The sequence below is a fragment of the Electrona antarctica genome, assembly GCF_951216825.1.
Source record: "Electrona antarctica genome assembly, chromosome: 3".
NCBI lineage: Eukaryota > Metazoa > Chordata > Actinopteri > Myctophiformes > Myctophidae > Electrona > Electrona antarctica.
This window is the reverse complement of record NC_136808.1, coordinates 18,839,431-18,854,629: the sequence shown is the minus strand read 5'-3', so window position 1 is coordinate 18,854,629 and position 15,199 is coordinate 18,839,431. Positions and strand designations below refer to the sequence as shown.

At 42.2% G+C, this 15,199-nt stretch overlaps 1 protein-coding gene across 2 annotated transcripts; it reads right to left on the bottom strand.

Moving 5' to 3' along the window:
• Positions 1-13,695, bottom strand: nucb2a (nucleobindin 2a). 2 transcript variants are annotated; one of them, XM_079497757.1, is made up of 13 exons: positions 13,556-13,695; positions 13,072-13,215; positions 12,704-12,811; positions 11,600-11,732; positions 7,129-7,232; positions 5,612-5,797; positions 4,903-4,993; positions 4,741-4,799; positions 4,547-4,639; positions 4,347-4,436; positions 4,057-4,227; positions 2,786-2,846; positions 1-1,824 (listed from the first exon to the last, which is right to left on the bottom strand). In XM_079497757.1, the coding sequence occupies exons 2-13, from the start codon at positions 13,213-13,215 to the stop codon at positions 1,631-1,633; spliced, it is 1,434 nt and encodes a 477-aa protein (XP_079353883.1). In that variant the 5' UTR covers positions 13,556-13,695; the 3' UTR covers positions 1-1,630. The 2 variants fall into 2 exon arrangements, with proteins under 2 accessions (XP_079353883.1, XP_079353884.1); XM_079497758.1 differs by lacking the exon at positions 13,556-13,695 and adding an exon at positions 13,380-13,491.
• Positions 13,696-15,199: the final 1,504 nt, after the last annotated feature.

Below are 15,199 nucleotides of genomic sequence, written 5' to 3'. Positions count from 1 at the left end.
TGAATGGTCAACTGATATACAGCATTTTATTTAAAAAGAAACCAGCAATCAAAATCTATACATGTGCAAAATATAATGAAATAATTGTGAAATGAAAATGTGGCACACAATTACAATTGTTGGGCAAAACAGTAATTTTCTTGAGTTTGGTAGAACGTCAAACGTTTACAGTAGTTAAGTAGTGATGAATGGTGGTATAAACCATCAACACCTTTGTTTGCCATGGTCATACTCTGCTAGCTACATGCAACCACCCTCCTTTTCAACTAAATTAATTTAATCTCAGGAATCGAGTTTAAACCCAGAATAATTTTCTCTATTGAAGTAATTAGCGATTACCAGATGTGTACAGGACATAGGTTTACTCAAATGTAATTCATCATTGGGTACAACAGACAATGATACATTAATACAAACGTTGCAATAGTGGCCAACACTGCGGTTTATACCTAATTTGTACATTACGCTTAACAACCAAATTCATTAAAACGTTTAATTATAATCAATCCATAAACATTTCTCATAGTTCTATGAACAGAACAAAACTGAAATTCTTCGCAGATTATTTAACCCTTAAATGTTTGTCATACTGTAAGTAGCAACATAAATTAATAAATTCAAGTGTTCCCTGTTATCAGACTAACAGCATCTATGCATGTGCAGGACATTTAAGGCTGTAAAAGAAAATGGTGATATCCTGGGTTGTGTGTGTAGAATTGATTACACGTCAGAAATATTCCCTAAATGATGATGGCTAAAATGGCATGAGGGAAAGTTGTTCTGGGACAAGCCCTTCATATTGTGTTCATGGGTTGAACTCTTATTTGAATCTACAAAGAAAACAACCCAAATACTCATGCACTCAACTCAAATGAGTGGTTCTGTCCACAGAAGAATTCTACACATTACACCGTATGCCATTAAAGGTGACATGGGGTATCTCACAGAAATGGCATTTCAGTTAGTAAGATAGGCCCCCCTTCGTTCAACTGGCATGAGTGCATACATAAGGCTATAGTCTCTTTGTTGCATGAGGCTCTTTGTTGCATGTCATCCTCTCCTGCTTTCCTGTCTCACTCGCCATCAGAAATAAAGCATACATGCCAAAACAATCTAAAAACACATTTTAAACCTCGTCAAACCCTAGTTAAAATAGATACCCAATAGGCTTGTTTGTAAAACATTTAACAGGGTATAAGATTTCAGCTCTGTTGTTGGCGCTGAGAAATTAGGTCATATTTTTCTTTGATAAATAGAACCTCAAATTTATGATGTAAACCAGAAACATAACTGCAGTCTGCGAAAAGGCAAATACGCACATTTGGAGGTACCGGGTGTGTTACAGCCGTTTTATTTTACAGTCATTATCCAACACCGGTATCATTCCCAAAGAGGGTACTTATTTGTTCTTCTGTCCCCTGACATCTTCCAGTGAGATTTAGCAGTGTCAGGAAAATAGGAGTGACAAATATGTGCGACCACTCTTCTGCATTCAAGGGTGCAGGTCCAGCCACACAGCTACTGGAAAAGTCTGTCTTTGTAGAGTCAAACGTATCCATAATCCCAGTCCTATTTGCCAGCTAGAAGATTCTTGTGTCCTAACAGGAGCCTTAAGGCATGTTATGTTGTCCTACAGTCCTTGTAAATCTTCTTGGTGGCCTGGGGGTAGATCGTGGTGAACAGGTACTTCATTGTGAACCTGGGGCATGTCCTGATGTGCTTGAGGTACAGGCTGATGGTCTTGGGGTTGGTCTTGGTGGCCAGGAGGAGCAGGAGGTATCTGATTGTCCAGTCCATGAAACTCTGGAACTGCATTTCCTTCAACTGTAAAAGAGAAGAACATTAGTACCAATATGTTAGAGGCCAGCCTACAGTAGGTGCCTTTCCATCAAGAATTTTCGAAAATAGGAAGCGAGTAAGCAAGTAATTTTTCTTGTTTCCTTCTTTTGGAGATATTAAATAAGCAGTAGATGGCGCTATTTTGCCAGTCAAGTGAGACACGCAGAGAGGCGCATATTATCTGACATTTATTTTACCATTTGATGTTTTGTTAAGACACTCTGATTTGTGCTTCACCTTCACCACGATGCATTTGACGTTCTTTTAGGCTATAAAGAAATATTATACACGGACTGCCTGGTTGGCGAATGGTCTGCATGAAGTCCGCTGTCCAGAAGCTGTCTTTCAATCAGGCTGTCTGTTAAATAAATAGGCGTGTGTTGTTGACTTGACAGATAGTTTCGTTTTCAAGTACAGGGACAAGGGACCCCTGCCCTGCAACTTGACAGTACATTTCCATTTTGGCCGTGTTGATGTTGCTTCTGTTGTTGACTACTAGTCTCCCCTCGTCTGTTCCGTTTCCGAGCTGTTTAGGAGAAATATCACCGATCTAACTTCATGATCAACGCACTCACCGGGGGAGAGCAAGAGCCTCAGCCTGCAGACAAGAGGCTTCGAGAGTGTGTAAATGTATGTATCCACATCCCACCCACCCTCCCGTTCACTGTTCAAAAGCGATATAATGCGAGTTCAATGCTTTCTAATTAGAAATCTTTTCCGCAAGTGTTTCCATACCCCAATTTTCGATATAGCCCAAAAATCCACCCCCTGCAAGCACAAAAGTGTTTTTGCGAAAAAGGAAGATTTATTCGCATTTTGTGGTGTTTCCATTCAGGATTTTATTCACAAGAGCCTTATTGCGCAAAACCTCTGCTTTTTGGAAACATGCTTAGTGTGAAACAGCTGTGTACAGCTTAAAGGGGAAAAGTAAAATGAGAACACTTACTATGAACCTCTGGAGGGGGTTCTACGTTCTGTGTTTTCAGCCTTTCCATGTGTTCTACTGCCTGAATAAATCAGAATGACATTGGATTGAGATTAGCGTTATTTTCCCAGTTGCACAAAACTCCAGTAGTACTCAGTATCCACCTTTTTCCTGTAACCCATAAGTCTTTGCGTTTGTGTGTGCATATTGCATAAGTTCCTCTTTCTCTTGCTGTGTTGCCAGTTTTGCAAGGTCTATGAAAACGAGCATAAATGAAAATAGCTGATCTGCAAACTCACAGCGACACATTGTGAGGTTGTACATCCGTTATTTAAAAACAACAAACTTAAATCCTACAGGATGAAAAAAATAAATTGATAGTTTTTTGAGCATTCTTACAATCTGTGGACCCAGAGTCCACAGATTGTCTTATATCTAAACACCAAACATCTCACAAGAAAAAAGAGTCAACTGGGGGAAAAAAAGTGTTCCACTCAGTAGGTATTCCTGCATAACTTCCGGGTTTGATGATGATGTCACGCACATACCATATATATATATATATATATATATATATATATATATATATATATATATATATATATATATACACAGATTAGTAAGAATGCTCAAAAAACTGTCAGTGGCTGCAGACTGTTCTAGAGAAACTGGCAGTTATTAAAGATCTAGAGAGACCCCTGTTACTGAAGAACCACTCTATAGCAATGTGTACGGAATATAGAGCTATTTAACACTTATTTTAAGCAAAGAAAATCAGTGATCACTTACCCTACCTTTAGTAATGATTGCAATAATGTGCGCAATCTAAAACAAAACGTTCTGATGGATTTAGGAAGCTACCATCATGTGGTAAACAATGTTATCCTTTTAGCCCAAATGTATGACTGTAGTCACTGTAACTAACCTTGTACTGTTTGCATTTCTGTCTAATAAAGCATTCAATCAGACCATTTTCTATCCAATACTTCTAGCACGTCCTCACATTTATCCTGTATTATAGTGGATAGTATCAAAATGCCATGAGTTACTGTAAATAGTGTACATATACAGTATGAATGGTTCGGATGACACATTAAAATGGCAAGATGGGGAGTTACATGTGTCATATATTAACTCAAGCTAATAACCACCTTGGGCTTGTGTGTAAATAATAGGCTGTGGCAACCATTTTTGTGGTCTGAAGGAGTTGCTACATACAGCCTGCTATAATAAACTTAACCAGTAATCACCAATTGCAAATAATGGGCTTTGGAAAGTGAGCAACTTATTACCTGCTGCAGTTCTACTTTCTGTGCATTCAGCTGTTCCTGCTGTCTCTCCAACTCCTGTCTTTGTTTCTGGAGGTCAACGGCCTTCTGGTTGAGGTCTTGCTCTTGCTGAACTAGATGCTCCTCAAACTCTCTCATCTCCTCATCTGTGTATGCCTGGTTCTGTTCCAGAGTCTGAGGAACACAGGGGACATTTATGTGGCACTGCCATCTTGCTTCTCGGAATAAAAAAAAAGGACTACAGCACATTTGAGTGACAAACAAACAGAATAAGATGGCATATTCTGTCTCACCTCCCAACTATCTGGCTCTAGGAATTCCTTTTTCTTTGTAGCGACCAGGAACTCGTCTAAGGAAACCAATCTGTCTTTGTTGGAATCTACCTGATGGGAGCACAGAGCTGCATGAATCGGTGCATCACTGTTCACTGAGGCTAAAATTCATAACAGATTTAAAGCGACAAAGCAGCAATACAAGAGCGAGCGGCATCTACCTCATTCATAACATGCTCCCTCATGCGTAGCCTCTCCTCCTCCATCTCCACCATGTCATCCTCTTCATTGGTGGGATCATAGATCTTCTCCAGCTGAGAGGACACACACACACACACACACACACACACACAGTCACTAGAAACATCATTCATTTTTATGGTACTGTCAGTAGTCAACAACGTGCCAACATTACCTCCTTAGTGAACAGAGCTTCCAGTTCCTGTTCGTCAAAGAAGCCATCTCCATTGGCGTCTGCACGATCAAGAAAGATATAAGTCAAACCACATTGGTGGTGCTATGTGGTGCTATGGCAGGACAGAAATCACCTGCTCTTGTCTATGATAGCAGGGCTTACCGTGCAGGTTGAAGAAAGTCTTGGGGTCAAAATCTTCAGGGTCCAAACCATCAGCTTCCTCCCATACCTCCTTGAGCTGATTCTGGCTCCCCTACACGTAGAAACACACTTTTAACACTTCCGATGCTAAATGACCTGTCCACAAGTCCTCTCAAATAAAACCGCGGGGTGCCTCAGACATGTGGACACGTCTTTAGGTCCTTTTTAATGATATAAACGCGATCGCTAAAATGATTTTTTTGACAGCGGCCGTTGCTAGGCAACGCCTTGCTCGTCCGTCCTGGAGCTGTTTTGCTGCGCACGCAGCCATTCACTTCCTGGTTTACGGGCCACCTAATCTTGCTATTCTCTCTAAATCTACGGCGCTGTCCGTGGTTTTGATCAGAACGGCGATGTTCTGTTCTGTCCTAATTTTGGACTTCATCATGCATCACGTTTGGAATATTAAAGAGAGATCAGACTTATTAGCACGAGGTAGTAATGGAAGATTTCACCTCCCGGCTTTGGGGGGGAAATGGAAGGCGGGGCTTTTCAAAGTAAAATCTGCCTCATCTGCTTGGCTTGGCACTCTAGCGCATTTATTCTGAAAGATTCCCACGCAAAAAAGTGTTAAACACAGTGCACATGAAGTTATGACATTTGTGTTTTGAACTACTGGCAGTCAACAAAATAATTAACACAAGTGTCCATGCACGTCCATCTGACTTACCGGGTGATTGACTTTTGGATGGTCAGCGTGCTTCTTCTTCAGCTCATCATAGTGCTCTTCCTCTTTTTTTCTCCCATCCTCATCCAGTGTCTTCAAGTGTTCCTGTCTGTCGTGCTCCTTCATCATCTCATACCTCTTGAACTCCTCATGTCTATCTTTGTCAAAGTTCTCCAAGTCATTAGTGGCCTTGATTAAAACAACATGTGTAGGTAATATTAATGTGATTGATTGATTGATTAACAGTTTGCAGAATTACAGTACATTTCAAGTACAACTCAATACAAAATAAAACTGTTAACTGTGAGTGGACGACACCATAAAGCATAAAGTTTACAATAGGGCCCACCATTTTCAATTCATCAAAACATTTAGAGACGTACGAATATACACAACTATATAGTCAAAACAGGAAATCATCATAGAGGAGGTAAAAAGGGAAAATAAACTACAGTATATACAGTGAGGGGGGAAAGGGGTGGGTGGTGGATTCAGATTTTACGGGGGCCAGTTTCGAATTGCAGCCGTCCGTAGGTGCCCTTTGAGAGCAGTTTTGAAGGAGTCAAGGGATTCGCATGTCTTAATGACTGTTGGTAGGGCGTTCCACATTTTGGTGGCATAGGAGCAAAATTTATGTAGTCCCTTGTTTGTGCCGAATCTGGGTTGCACATGGTTTGTTGAACTCCCTCTGGTGTTGTGGACTTAAGGAAGTATTTTTTTTTAAACTTACATTTTTATCCCACGATTTTGTAACCCATTTTTTCACCCAGTGTCAATTATCTAATGTCATCCTGGGCAGCGGACTGACCTCATGCTTCTTAAGGAAGTATTTAGACAGGTACATGGGTATCTTGGTGCTGTAGCGAATCTTGTGGACCAGACCCATTGCAAGATGCTGTACTCTGCCGTCAACCCTAAGCCATTCCAGCCTGTGAATGACATACTTCACTTCAATACAAGCTGAAAAAGCCAATGTTCCAAGTGTGGCGTTCTCAAACATTTTCAAGTCAAGGTCCCCAAAATTGATATGTACAGCGGCGGTTCCCAAAGTGGGGTCCGCGGACCCCTAGGGGTACGCGACGCATAGCCAGGGGGTACCCGAAATAATTCCCAATTTTTTAAAACTTTTTTTAACATTAAAATTATGTTTATCTACGTGGTCATTTCTGCCAAGTTGCGCAATAAACATATTTTTTGTGTTGTTCATTGTGTTTCTCCCATGTTTGCTTTGGGCCAATAGCTGACATGATTACTAAAACTACAACATCAGTCAACCTGTCGTGACCCCAAACAGTAACAGCAGGATGCATGCTGCAGAAACAACAAAAAGACTCAGGACACTTGAAAGGTTTCTGCGGCCGCTTCAGATGAGGGGGTAACTGGAAAAATGTCTACCCCAAAAGGGGTACCTGGTCCAAAAAACGTGTGGGAACCCCTGATGTACAGTATATTAAGGCCCTGGACCCCCATCTGAAAAGAGTTTCTGCTTAGTTTTATGTTGTAATGTAGGCAAAACTCACTGATTTGATGAGCCGGTCCAGATCGTCCACTTCAAAGGTATGTGGATTCATGTGGTTCAAGTACTCAAATTGTTTCAATAGAACCTGGTGATCCACTGCCATGTCTGTATGGTGGGGACAATACAGTAACATATCAATGCACTGCCATGTCTGTATAGTGGGGACAATACAGTAACATATCAATGCCATCATTATCTTAACAGATTACAACTGTATACTTACTATACAGATCGTAGATGTGCTATTTTCACTATTTTTCAACAGAAAAATGTGTACATATTGTATGAATGGAACTATTCTAAAGATTATGCTAAATAATTGATTATCTCAAAGAATTATGATGATATTATGTAATAATTGGTCTATGGACATTGACAATATGTGTAGAATCAATCACACACTGATTAGTTCCATGTTACTGTTGAATCCCACAAGCCAGCTAGGATATACCGGTAACCACCTCTACTTTACATACACACACACCTAGTGTGTGTATTGTAAAGTCATGTAAAGTCATGACCTGACGAAGATGTGACTGATACATCGAAACGTTGTCGCTGTTTTACTTGCACCCTGATAACAAAATAATGGCTTAAACTGTCTGAGTTGCTCCAGTGCCTCCTGTAACCCGTCCTGCCTCTGAGATGCACCAGACTGGCCTGCCATAGGCTAGAGGCCTCTGAGATGCACCAGACTGGCCTGCCATAGGCTAGAGGCGCGGTTGGAACTCCCTTCTGCCTACACACCCCAGCCAAACACGCCCATCTTCACCCTCGACGGGCACTCATTAGCCATCGTCCCTCACTTCACCTACCTCGGTAGCACTCTGTCACCATCCTGCACCATAGACAATGACGTCCAGGCTCGCATCGGCCTGGCCTCTGCTGCCTTTCGTAGGTTAAGGTCCAGGGTTTTTCAGAACAGGAACCATACCATCTCCACTAAGGCAACTGTGTACAAGGCAGTCTGCCTCTCCACACTGCTCTACAGCTCGGAAACCTGGACACCCTACCAGAGGCACATAAACTGTCTAGAGGCTTTCCACATCTTCTGCCTCCAAAGGAATCTGGGTCTGACCTGGGCCGACATTAAAATCTATGACCGGACCAACACACCCAGCATTATAGCACTCCTTGGCCAAAAAACATCTCAGATGGGTCGGGCATGTGATCCGTATGCCAGCCCACCGCCTACCCCGACAGATCCTGTATGGCCAGCAGCTTCAAGCCGGTCAAAGGGCTGCTGGGGGTCCAAAAAAGAGGTACAAGGACCACATCAAAACCCTCTTGAAGAAGTGTGACATCAAACCACCAGCACTAGAGTCCCTGGCTGTTGATCGCCACACCTGGAGCTCTACTAGCTATATACCTGTCACCAGGGAATCACTCGTCTTCAGGAGAAGCTCACAGAGGAGAGTACTTCAACTTCAACTTCAAAGAACTTTATTTTTCCTTTCGGAAACTTCTTTTGTGCAGTGGTACAGCGGCATGCACAGAGGCACCAACGTGCCAAAGTCCTCCTGTGACAATGTCTGTGGATCACGTCGGTCTGAACAGCCACCTGGCTAAGTGGCAATGCAGAGACGAGAGACACAACAATAATCATCTCATAAATTAAATTTGGAGCAACGTCATCATCGACATCGATGGACTGATCAGCAAGCAAAGCAGCTATAGCTAAGATTACGAGGCGGGCATATTGCATATCATTGCTGTCAGGCAGAAGTCTCGTATGTCCATAAGTAGATCTGTCACTGCTGTTGTATCCTACTGACTGACCTGGCAGTAAGGAGAATGGTGAGGACGAAAAGCCTCCGCCCTACTCCTCCCACCACAACACGCCCTGCCAGTCCATATTAGTACATGCAGTGAGAAATATCACCCTAGTACCCTACCCATCCGGCTTCACTTCATTGCACACGGGCCAATTCCGTTCGCACAGACTGATGCACTCAGTGCCTGGTGGGCAGGCACTGAGTGCCTTAGATCTACTAATTATTTTTAAGTGAAAGTGGTTGTGTTTTAACAAGAGCTTGTGACAAAATAATAACTACATTGGATAACAACTTATTTTTGCCCATTTCCTGAAAACAAACAGTTTTGGACATACAATTTTTCCACCCAATAGCGACGACGATATGCATACTTGAACTGTTCTTTATTATTTCTTGCTTTTCTTCCATTACGATTTTGTCATTAATTATTCTGACAAACTGGAGGCGATAGGATTTGATAGTACATCAGTACGCTGGATGAAATCCTACCTTGAGGGAAGAGAACAAATGGTTGACATAAATGGAACCATGTCCTGCCCCCTCTCAGTGAACTGTGGGGTGCCCCAAGGAAGCATACTAGGGGCGCTATTATTCCTATTATACATTAACGACATGAGTGCTGCCTGTAATTGTAAATTGTTCCTGTTTGCAGACGACTCAGCACTCATGATTTCGGAAGAAGACAAAACACAGGTTGACGAGTTCAGAACTCACCAATATGGGCTATACAGATAACTGGGCTTACAGATAACAAACTCTCATTGCATCTTGGTAAAACAGAATCCATTCTTTTTGGGTCCAACCATTCCCTTTAATAGGGTAAATGTAAAGGATTTCAAGGTCAGTGTTAATGACATAGTAATCTCTAGCAAAGAAGAGGTTACATATCTGGGCTGTATCCTGGACAATAAACTGACGGGTGAAGGCATGGCAACAAGAGCGATCAAAAGAGTAAATCAAAGAACAAGATTCTTGGGCAGGATCTCCTTCTTTGTTAACAAGAGGGCTCTCAGGACAATAGGACATTAGCTGGAGCCCTTATTCAGCCATTATTTGACTATGCCTGCACCTCCTGGTTCTCCAACATCCCAATGTCACAAAATAAGCTCCAGACCTCCAAAAACAAACTAAATCAGACTTTTGCTAGGCCTAGAGCCCATGACCCACCTCTGTGCAACGCTGCAACGCAATTTGATAGCATTGGTTGGCTCAGTGTAGAAGACAGAGTCAAGCAACTGAAAATGGGATAGCATTCAAGATTGTAAATTCAGCTCTACCCTCCATGCCCTCAGTGCCCATTTACTTGACTGATTACCTTTAAAAAGGTGAGCAACTCCCACAGCCATAATACTAGAGGGAGTGTAAATAATGATCAGGTGCCACCCATTTTCAGAACAAATATGGGTAAATTCACCTTTCACAGCACTGCCACTCAAGTGTAGAATGCCCTGACTCCTTACCTCAAAACAAGCAAATCACTGGTTTCCTTTAAAAAGGGTCTGAAAATTCACCTGCCACTGTCATCAGGTCAAAGGGAGAGAAGGTGCACTTGCCCCACCTCTTTACCCCCCCTCCTTCTTTTTTATCAATGTATTTCTATTCCAACCTGTACATGTAGATTTAATGTGTTTGTTGTCACTGTTGTTATTGTGAATCAGGAATCAGCCCAGCTCCTAATCCAGACAACAGTCTTGTCAAAACTTGACTATTGTAACTCCCTCCTTACTGGCCTACCGGCATGTGCACTTAAGCCTCTCCAACTGATCCAAAATGCCGCAGCTCGCTTGGTCTTCAACCAGCCAAAATTCTCACATGTCTCCCCCCTGCTCCGCTCCCTGCACTGGCTCCCGGTCGCTGCCAGCACAGAATACAAAACTCTGATGCTGGCATTCAAAGCAACCAAAGGTATGGCTCCCCCATATCTTGCAAGCATGTTTGAACCCTACAAACCCTCCCGTGCACTCAGATCAGCCAACGCAGGGAAGCTGGAAGTACCCTCACTAAAAACGCCGGGACAACGCTCCACACGTCCCAAACTCTTCTCCCTTCTGGCCCCAAAACTGTGGAATGCACTTCCCGTTGCAATCAGAACTGCAGCATCAATCCCAATCTTCCGCCGTAGTCTGAAAACCCCCCCTTTCAGACTCCATCATGGCCCATAGCACTTACCCTACTCCCTTAGATAGCATTTGATACAGACTTATAGCATGTCATGTAGACAGCACAATAATTGCATTGTATGTAGTCATAGCACTTCATAGTACATATGTATAGCATAGTATAGTATATATGTATAGTTTAAATGTATAGTTTCATTATATAGATATGTTCTAGTTACGTTCTTAGCTTACGCAGGCTTCATGATAAATGCTTTTTTATATATGTGATGTATTCCCATGCTTTTTTGTTCTTGCTTAATGTAAATCGCTCTGGATTAAGAGCGTCTGCTAAATGCCTAAATTGTAAATTGTGAATGAATGCATGGGACCCGAATGGAAACAAGACCGCAAGGTCTTTCTTCGGTGCTGTGCTTTTGGACCAATGCTGTGCTTGACTGTACCCTGTACTATTTGCATTTTATTGTCTAGTAAGATTATCAATCAATTCAAATGTATATATATATATATATATATATATATTATAATTATAATTAATTAATATATAATTAACACCAAATCAGGAGACGGCATACTGTACCATTCCCTCCTTCAATGTCTTGCTTGGCCTTAATCAGAGTCCGGAGTCGGTTCACCTCCTGCCTCTTCAGCTCATCCAGTTTGGTTCTGACATGATGGCTGACAAAGTCCAGCTCTTTGGCTAGCTTGCCTGCCTGTAATAATTAATATTAAACATTGAGTGTAGTACATACTCAAATCCAATCAGTTCGATTGGATTTGAGGGATTATTCTCTGTACTATAGTGTGCCACGTTCCCCTAGCCCGTCTCAGGACCCCCCGGTTGAGCTCTTTTCATCGTTCACCCGTAGGGTCCCTTACCATCGGTCCCAAGCTATATGGTATACAGACGGACTTGCCGTCGGAGACGCCCGTGCTGCGCTGTTTGAGAACTCGTGATATGTTTCAAAAGAAGCATATAGGAGCTATAGGATACAACGGAAACCTCAACGAATTTTCCTTTGGCGCAGAAGCCGTTAAGTATTTTTAATCTTTGCTTGACCGTTTTGGCAGCTCTGAAATTCTCTCTTCCTTGACTTCCTTATTGACATCCCATTGTACCGCCTCCAGCGCCGGAACTGGCTAGCTGCGACAGAGCAGATCAGAGGCAGGAACGTAGGGACGCGCAGCTAGCCAACCTGGCGCTGGAGGCGGAACAATGGGATGTCAATAAGGAAGTCAAGGAAGGAAGGAAGGAAGAGAGAATTTCAGAGCTGCCAAAACGGTCAAGCAAAGATTAAAAATACTTAACAGCTTCTGCGCCAAAGGAAAATTCGTTGAGGTTTCCGTTGTCTCCTATAGCTCCTATATGCTTCTTTTGAAACATATCACGAGTTCTCAAACAGCGCAGCACGGACGTGTATACCATATAGCTTGGGACCGATGGCAAGGGACCCTACGGGGTGAACGATGAAAAGAGCTCAACCGGGGGTCCCGAGAGGGGCTACACGTTTCCCATACTCTTATAGGCCACAGCGTCTAATAAAGTTCACACTACCACTAACAAGTGTTACCAATACCAACATTTGTACGTTTGTATGTCAAAGTGGTCTTGTCATAGTTGGCTATGATTTACTTTTTCACCCTGCTGGCTGCTAATAAAACTAAACAAAAGAAAATGTATTACCTTTATATCTTCCATGTCTGTGTTATGGAGTTTTTCTCTGAAATGTTGATCTTTCTCTAGAAAATCGATGACTTCCCTGAGGTATCGGTCATAGTGGAGTCCAGTGTCCTAAAGCAGACAACATAACATTACTATAAACATTGGTCCATGAAGATAAGACAAAAAGCACTAGGACAATGAATTTTTCCCTCCGTCCATCCATTTATGGGAAATGTTTGGGGAATTGCTCAACTCTGCTGTTCATAAATCAAGACTGAACAATCTGTCTGTCAGTTTAAGTAGGGTGTAATGGGCAATAACTCTATTCTATTTGATGGTGAATAGACTATTTAATGGACATTAGTTTTAACAGGGCCGTAATTTCTTACCACATTAGCGGGGGCTTCAGCTTCAGCTTTCGGCTCTGGTACTACAACCTTTGTCTTGTCCATGCTGATGGGCACTGCATCTAGCAACAGCAGCTGGATCAGGAGCAACAGCCAGCTGATCGGGAGCCTCGGGTTCCAGCACATCTGGAAACACACAGTGAGTGAGCGTCGTGACTCGTGAGTGAGTGAATAATAACAAAGCTTCTCTAACATTAATCTGTTATCCTAAGTGGACACTGACACTGGGGCCCGTGTATGTGGCCAGCAAAGCTATTTTTAGTCAAACTGTCAGTTACATTTCCACCTACGTTCAGCTCTAGCAGGCTTGTATCATGTATCTCTCTCGTGGTTCATGTAGGGTGAGCTTTAGCACTGACAGATCAGTCTGGAGGAAAATCATGTGTGCTTCCCATCCGCGTAAATTGACGTAACGTGTACGTTAACAATAACATAAAGTAAAAGCCTCATAATATGTGATACTCACTTTGATTAGAATCCCGAACCCTCTGGTATTCTTTTTGCCGTTTCTCAGCTGATGTATTTATGTATGTGGGGTAACGTTAGTTAGCTTACTGAGTAGCAGTGTAGATTGTCCCACGTGATGTAATTGGGTTAGATTGTTAAGTCCCGCCTTCTAAATTTTCACTTTAATATCGCAGTGGTCTCCTCAACTGTCCGTCAAGCGTGGGTGGGGGGAATCGGGTAGCATGTTGCGTTGCATTCACTCCACTCTGGTACGTGGCGAGATGACTTTACTGCAGGTGGGTGGCCCTTTGCATCTCATTACACGGAGGGCCAACGACCTTTAGCCACATATAATAGTATGTAAAGTGGTTTTGCTCCTACCAGTCTCTTTAAACTATATGTTTTTAAATGACCATCATACATCATATTTGATAGAAAAAGTGGTGCTGTATGTCCAAATTTGACTACTATTTAATGGTATTTGTGTTTTTATCTATCAGCAAACATGAACTGCAGTTAATAGGTAGTCAACCAGTGAATATGTTACTTTTCATTATTAGTTTTCACGTGCTCTCCTTTATTTACATAATATTACATTACTTTTGTAATGCGGCCCTTATTAAAGATCAGTTAAAGTTATCATCATGTAGCCTACAGTAATGCAATTTGTTGTTGTATAAATATGTGCTATTAAAATAGCTCTGATAGCAAATCATTAGGCTACTAGACTAGAGCATGGGTCTTCAACAGGGGGTTCTCTTATTTACATGTGTGATTATAGGAGCAAAACGAAAAAACATAGTGCTGTCAAACAAATCTAAGAAGGTATCAAAGAGCAGCATCACTTGATTTTTGAAGTGCACAGCCACAAAAACCTGTGGAATTGAATTATATACTTCCAAGCTAGTATCAAATCCCTCAATGGTCAACAGACAGTTTCTGAAGAAAATGCTGCAGACCCCTGCTATAGAATGTTTGTTCAGTTTTTCCAGCTCTATAAACAGAAAACAAGACTGTTTTCAGGCCGGTATACTAATCCAATCAGGACAGATAACTAATACACCTAGGATAAGGATCAACAATTACAATTGGAAATGAAACAATATAAACATTGAAGCTGATAATGATCTTTGTGAGGTCTATCTCCTTATTGGAGAAAATTGGTTGGCTATCTCGACCTGAATATTCTGTATTCTAAAGAGATGGGAAGGGAGCGTACCTATGTTCCCCAGGTTCTATGTTCCCCACCATGCAAAAAAGGTTCTTTGTTCCCCACTTAGAATAAACCTAAACCTAAAACAGAAACCTAACCTAGTAATTTTAGTAATTCTAGTAAGACTAAAAGTATTTTAGCAACTTAGTCTTACGTACGCACGCACGCACGCACGCACGCACGCACGCACGCACGCACGCACGCACGCACGCACGCACACACACACACACACACACACACACACACACAACTGCCAACTCCTGTTGGTTTGGGGAGGGTGTGGATGGACAATCACTCCCTCAACACACTTCTTTTTGTTGACAGTGAGGAGTTTCACTGGGAGGGTGTAAGGCCCAAACCACACCAATACAAATAGTCGCAACTCCTTGCAACAAAACAGTTTTAAGGACATGTAACACCAATGCAACTCCTTGCGACTGCCATTGGGGA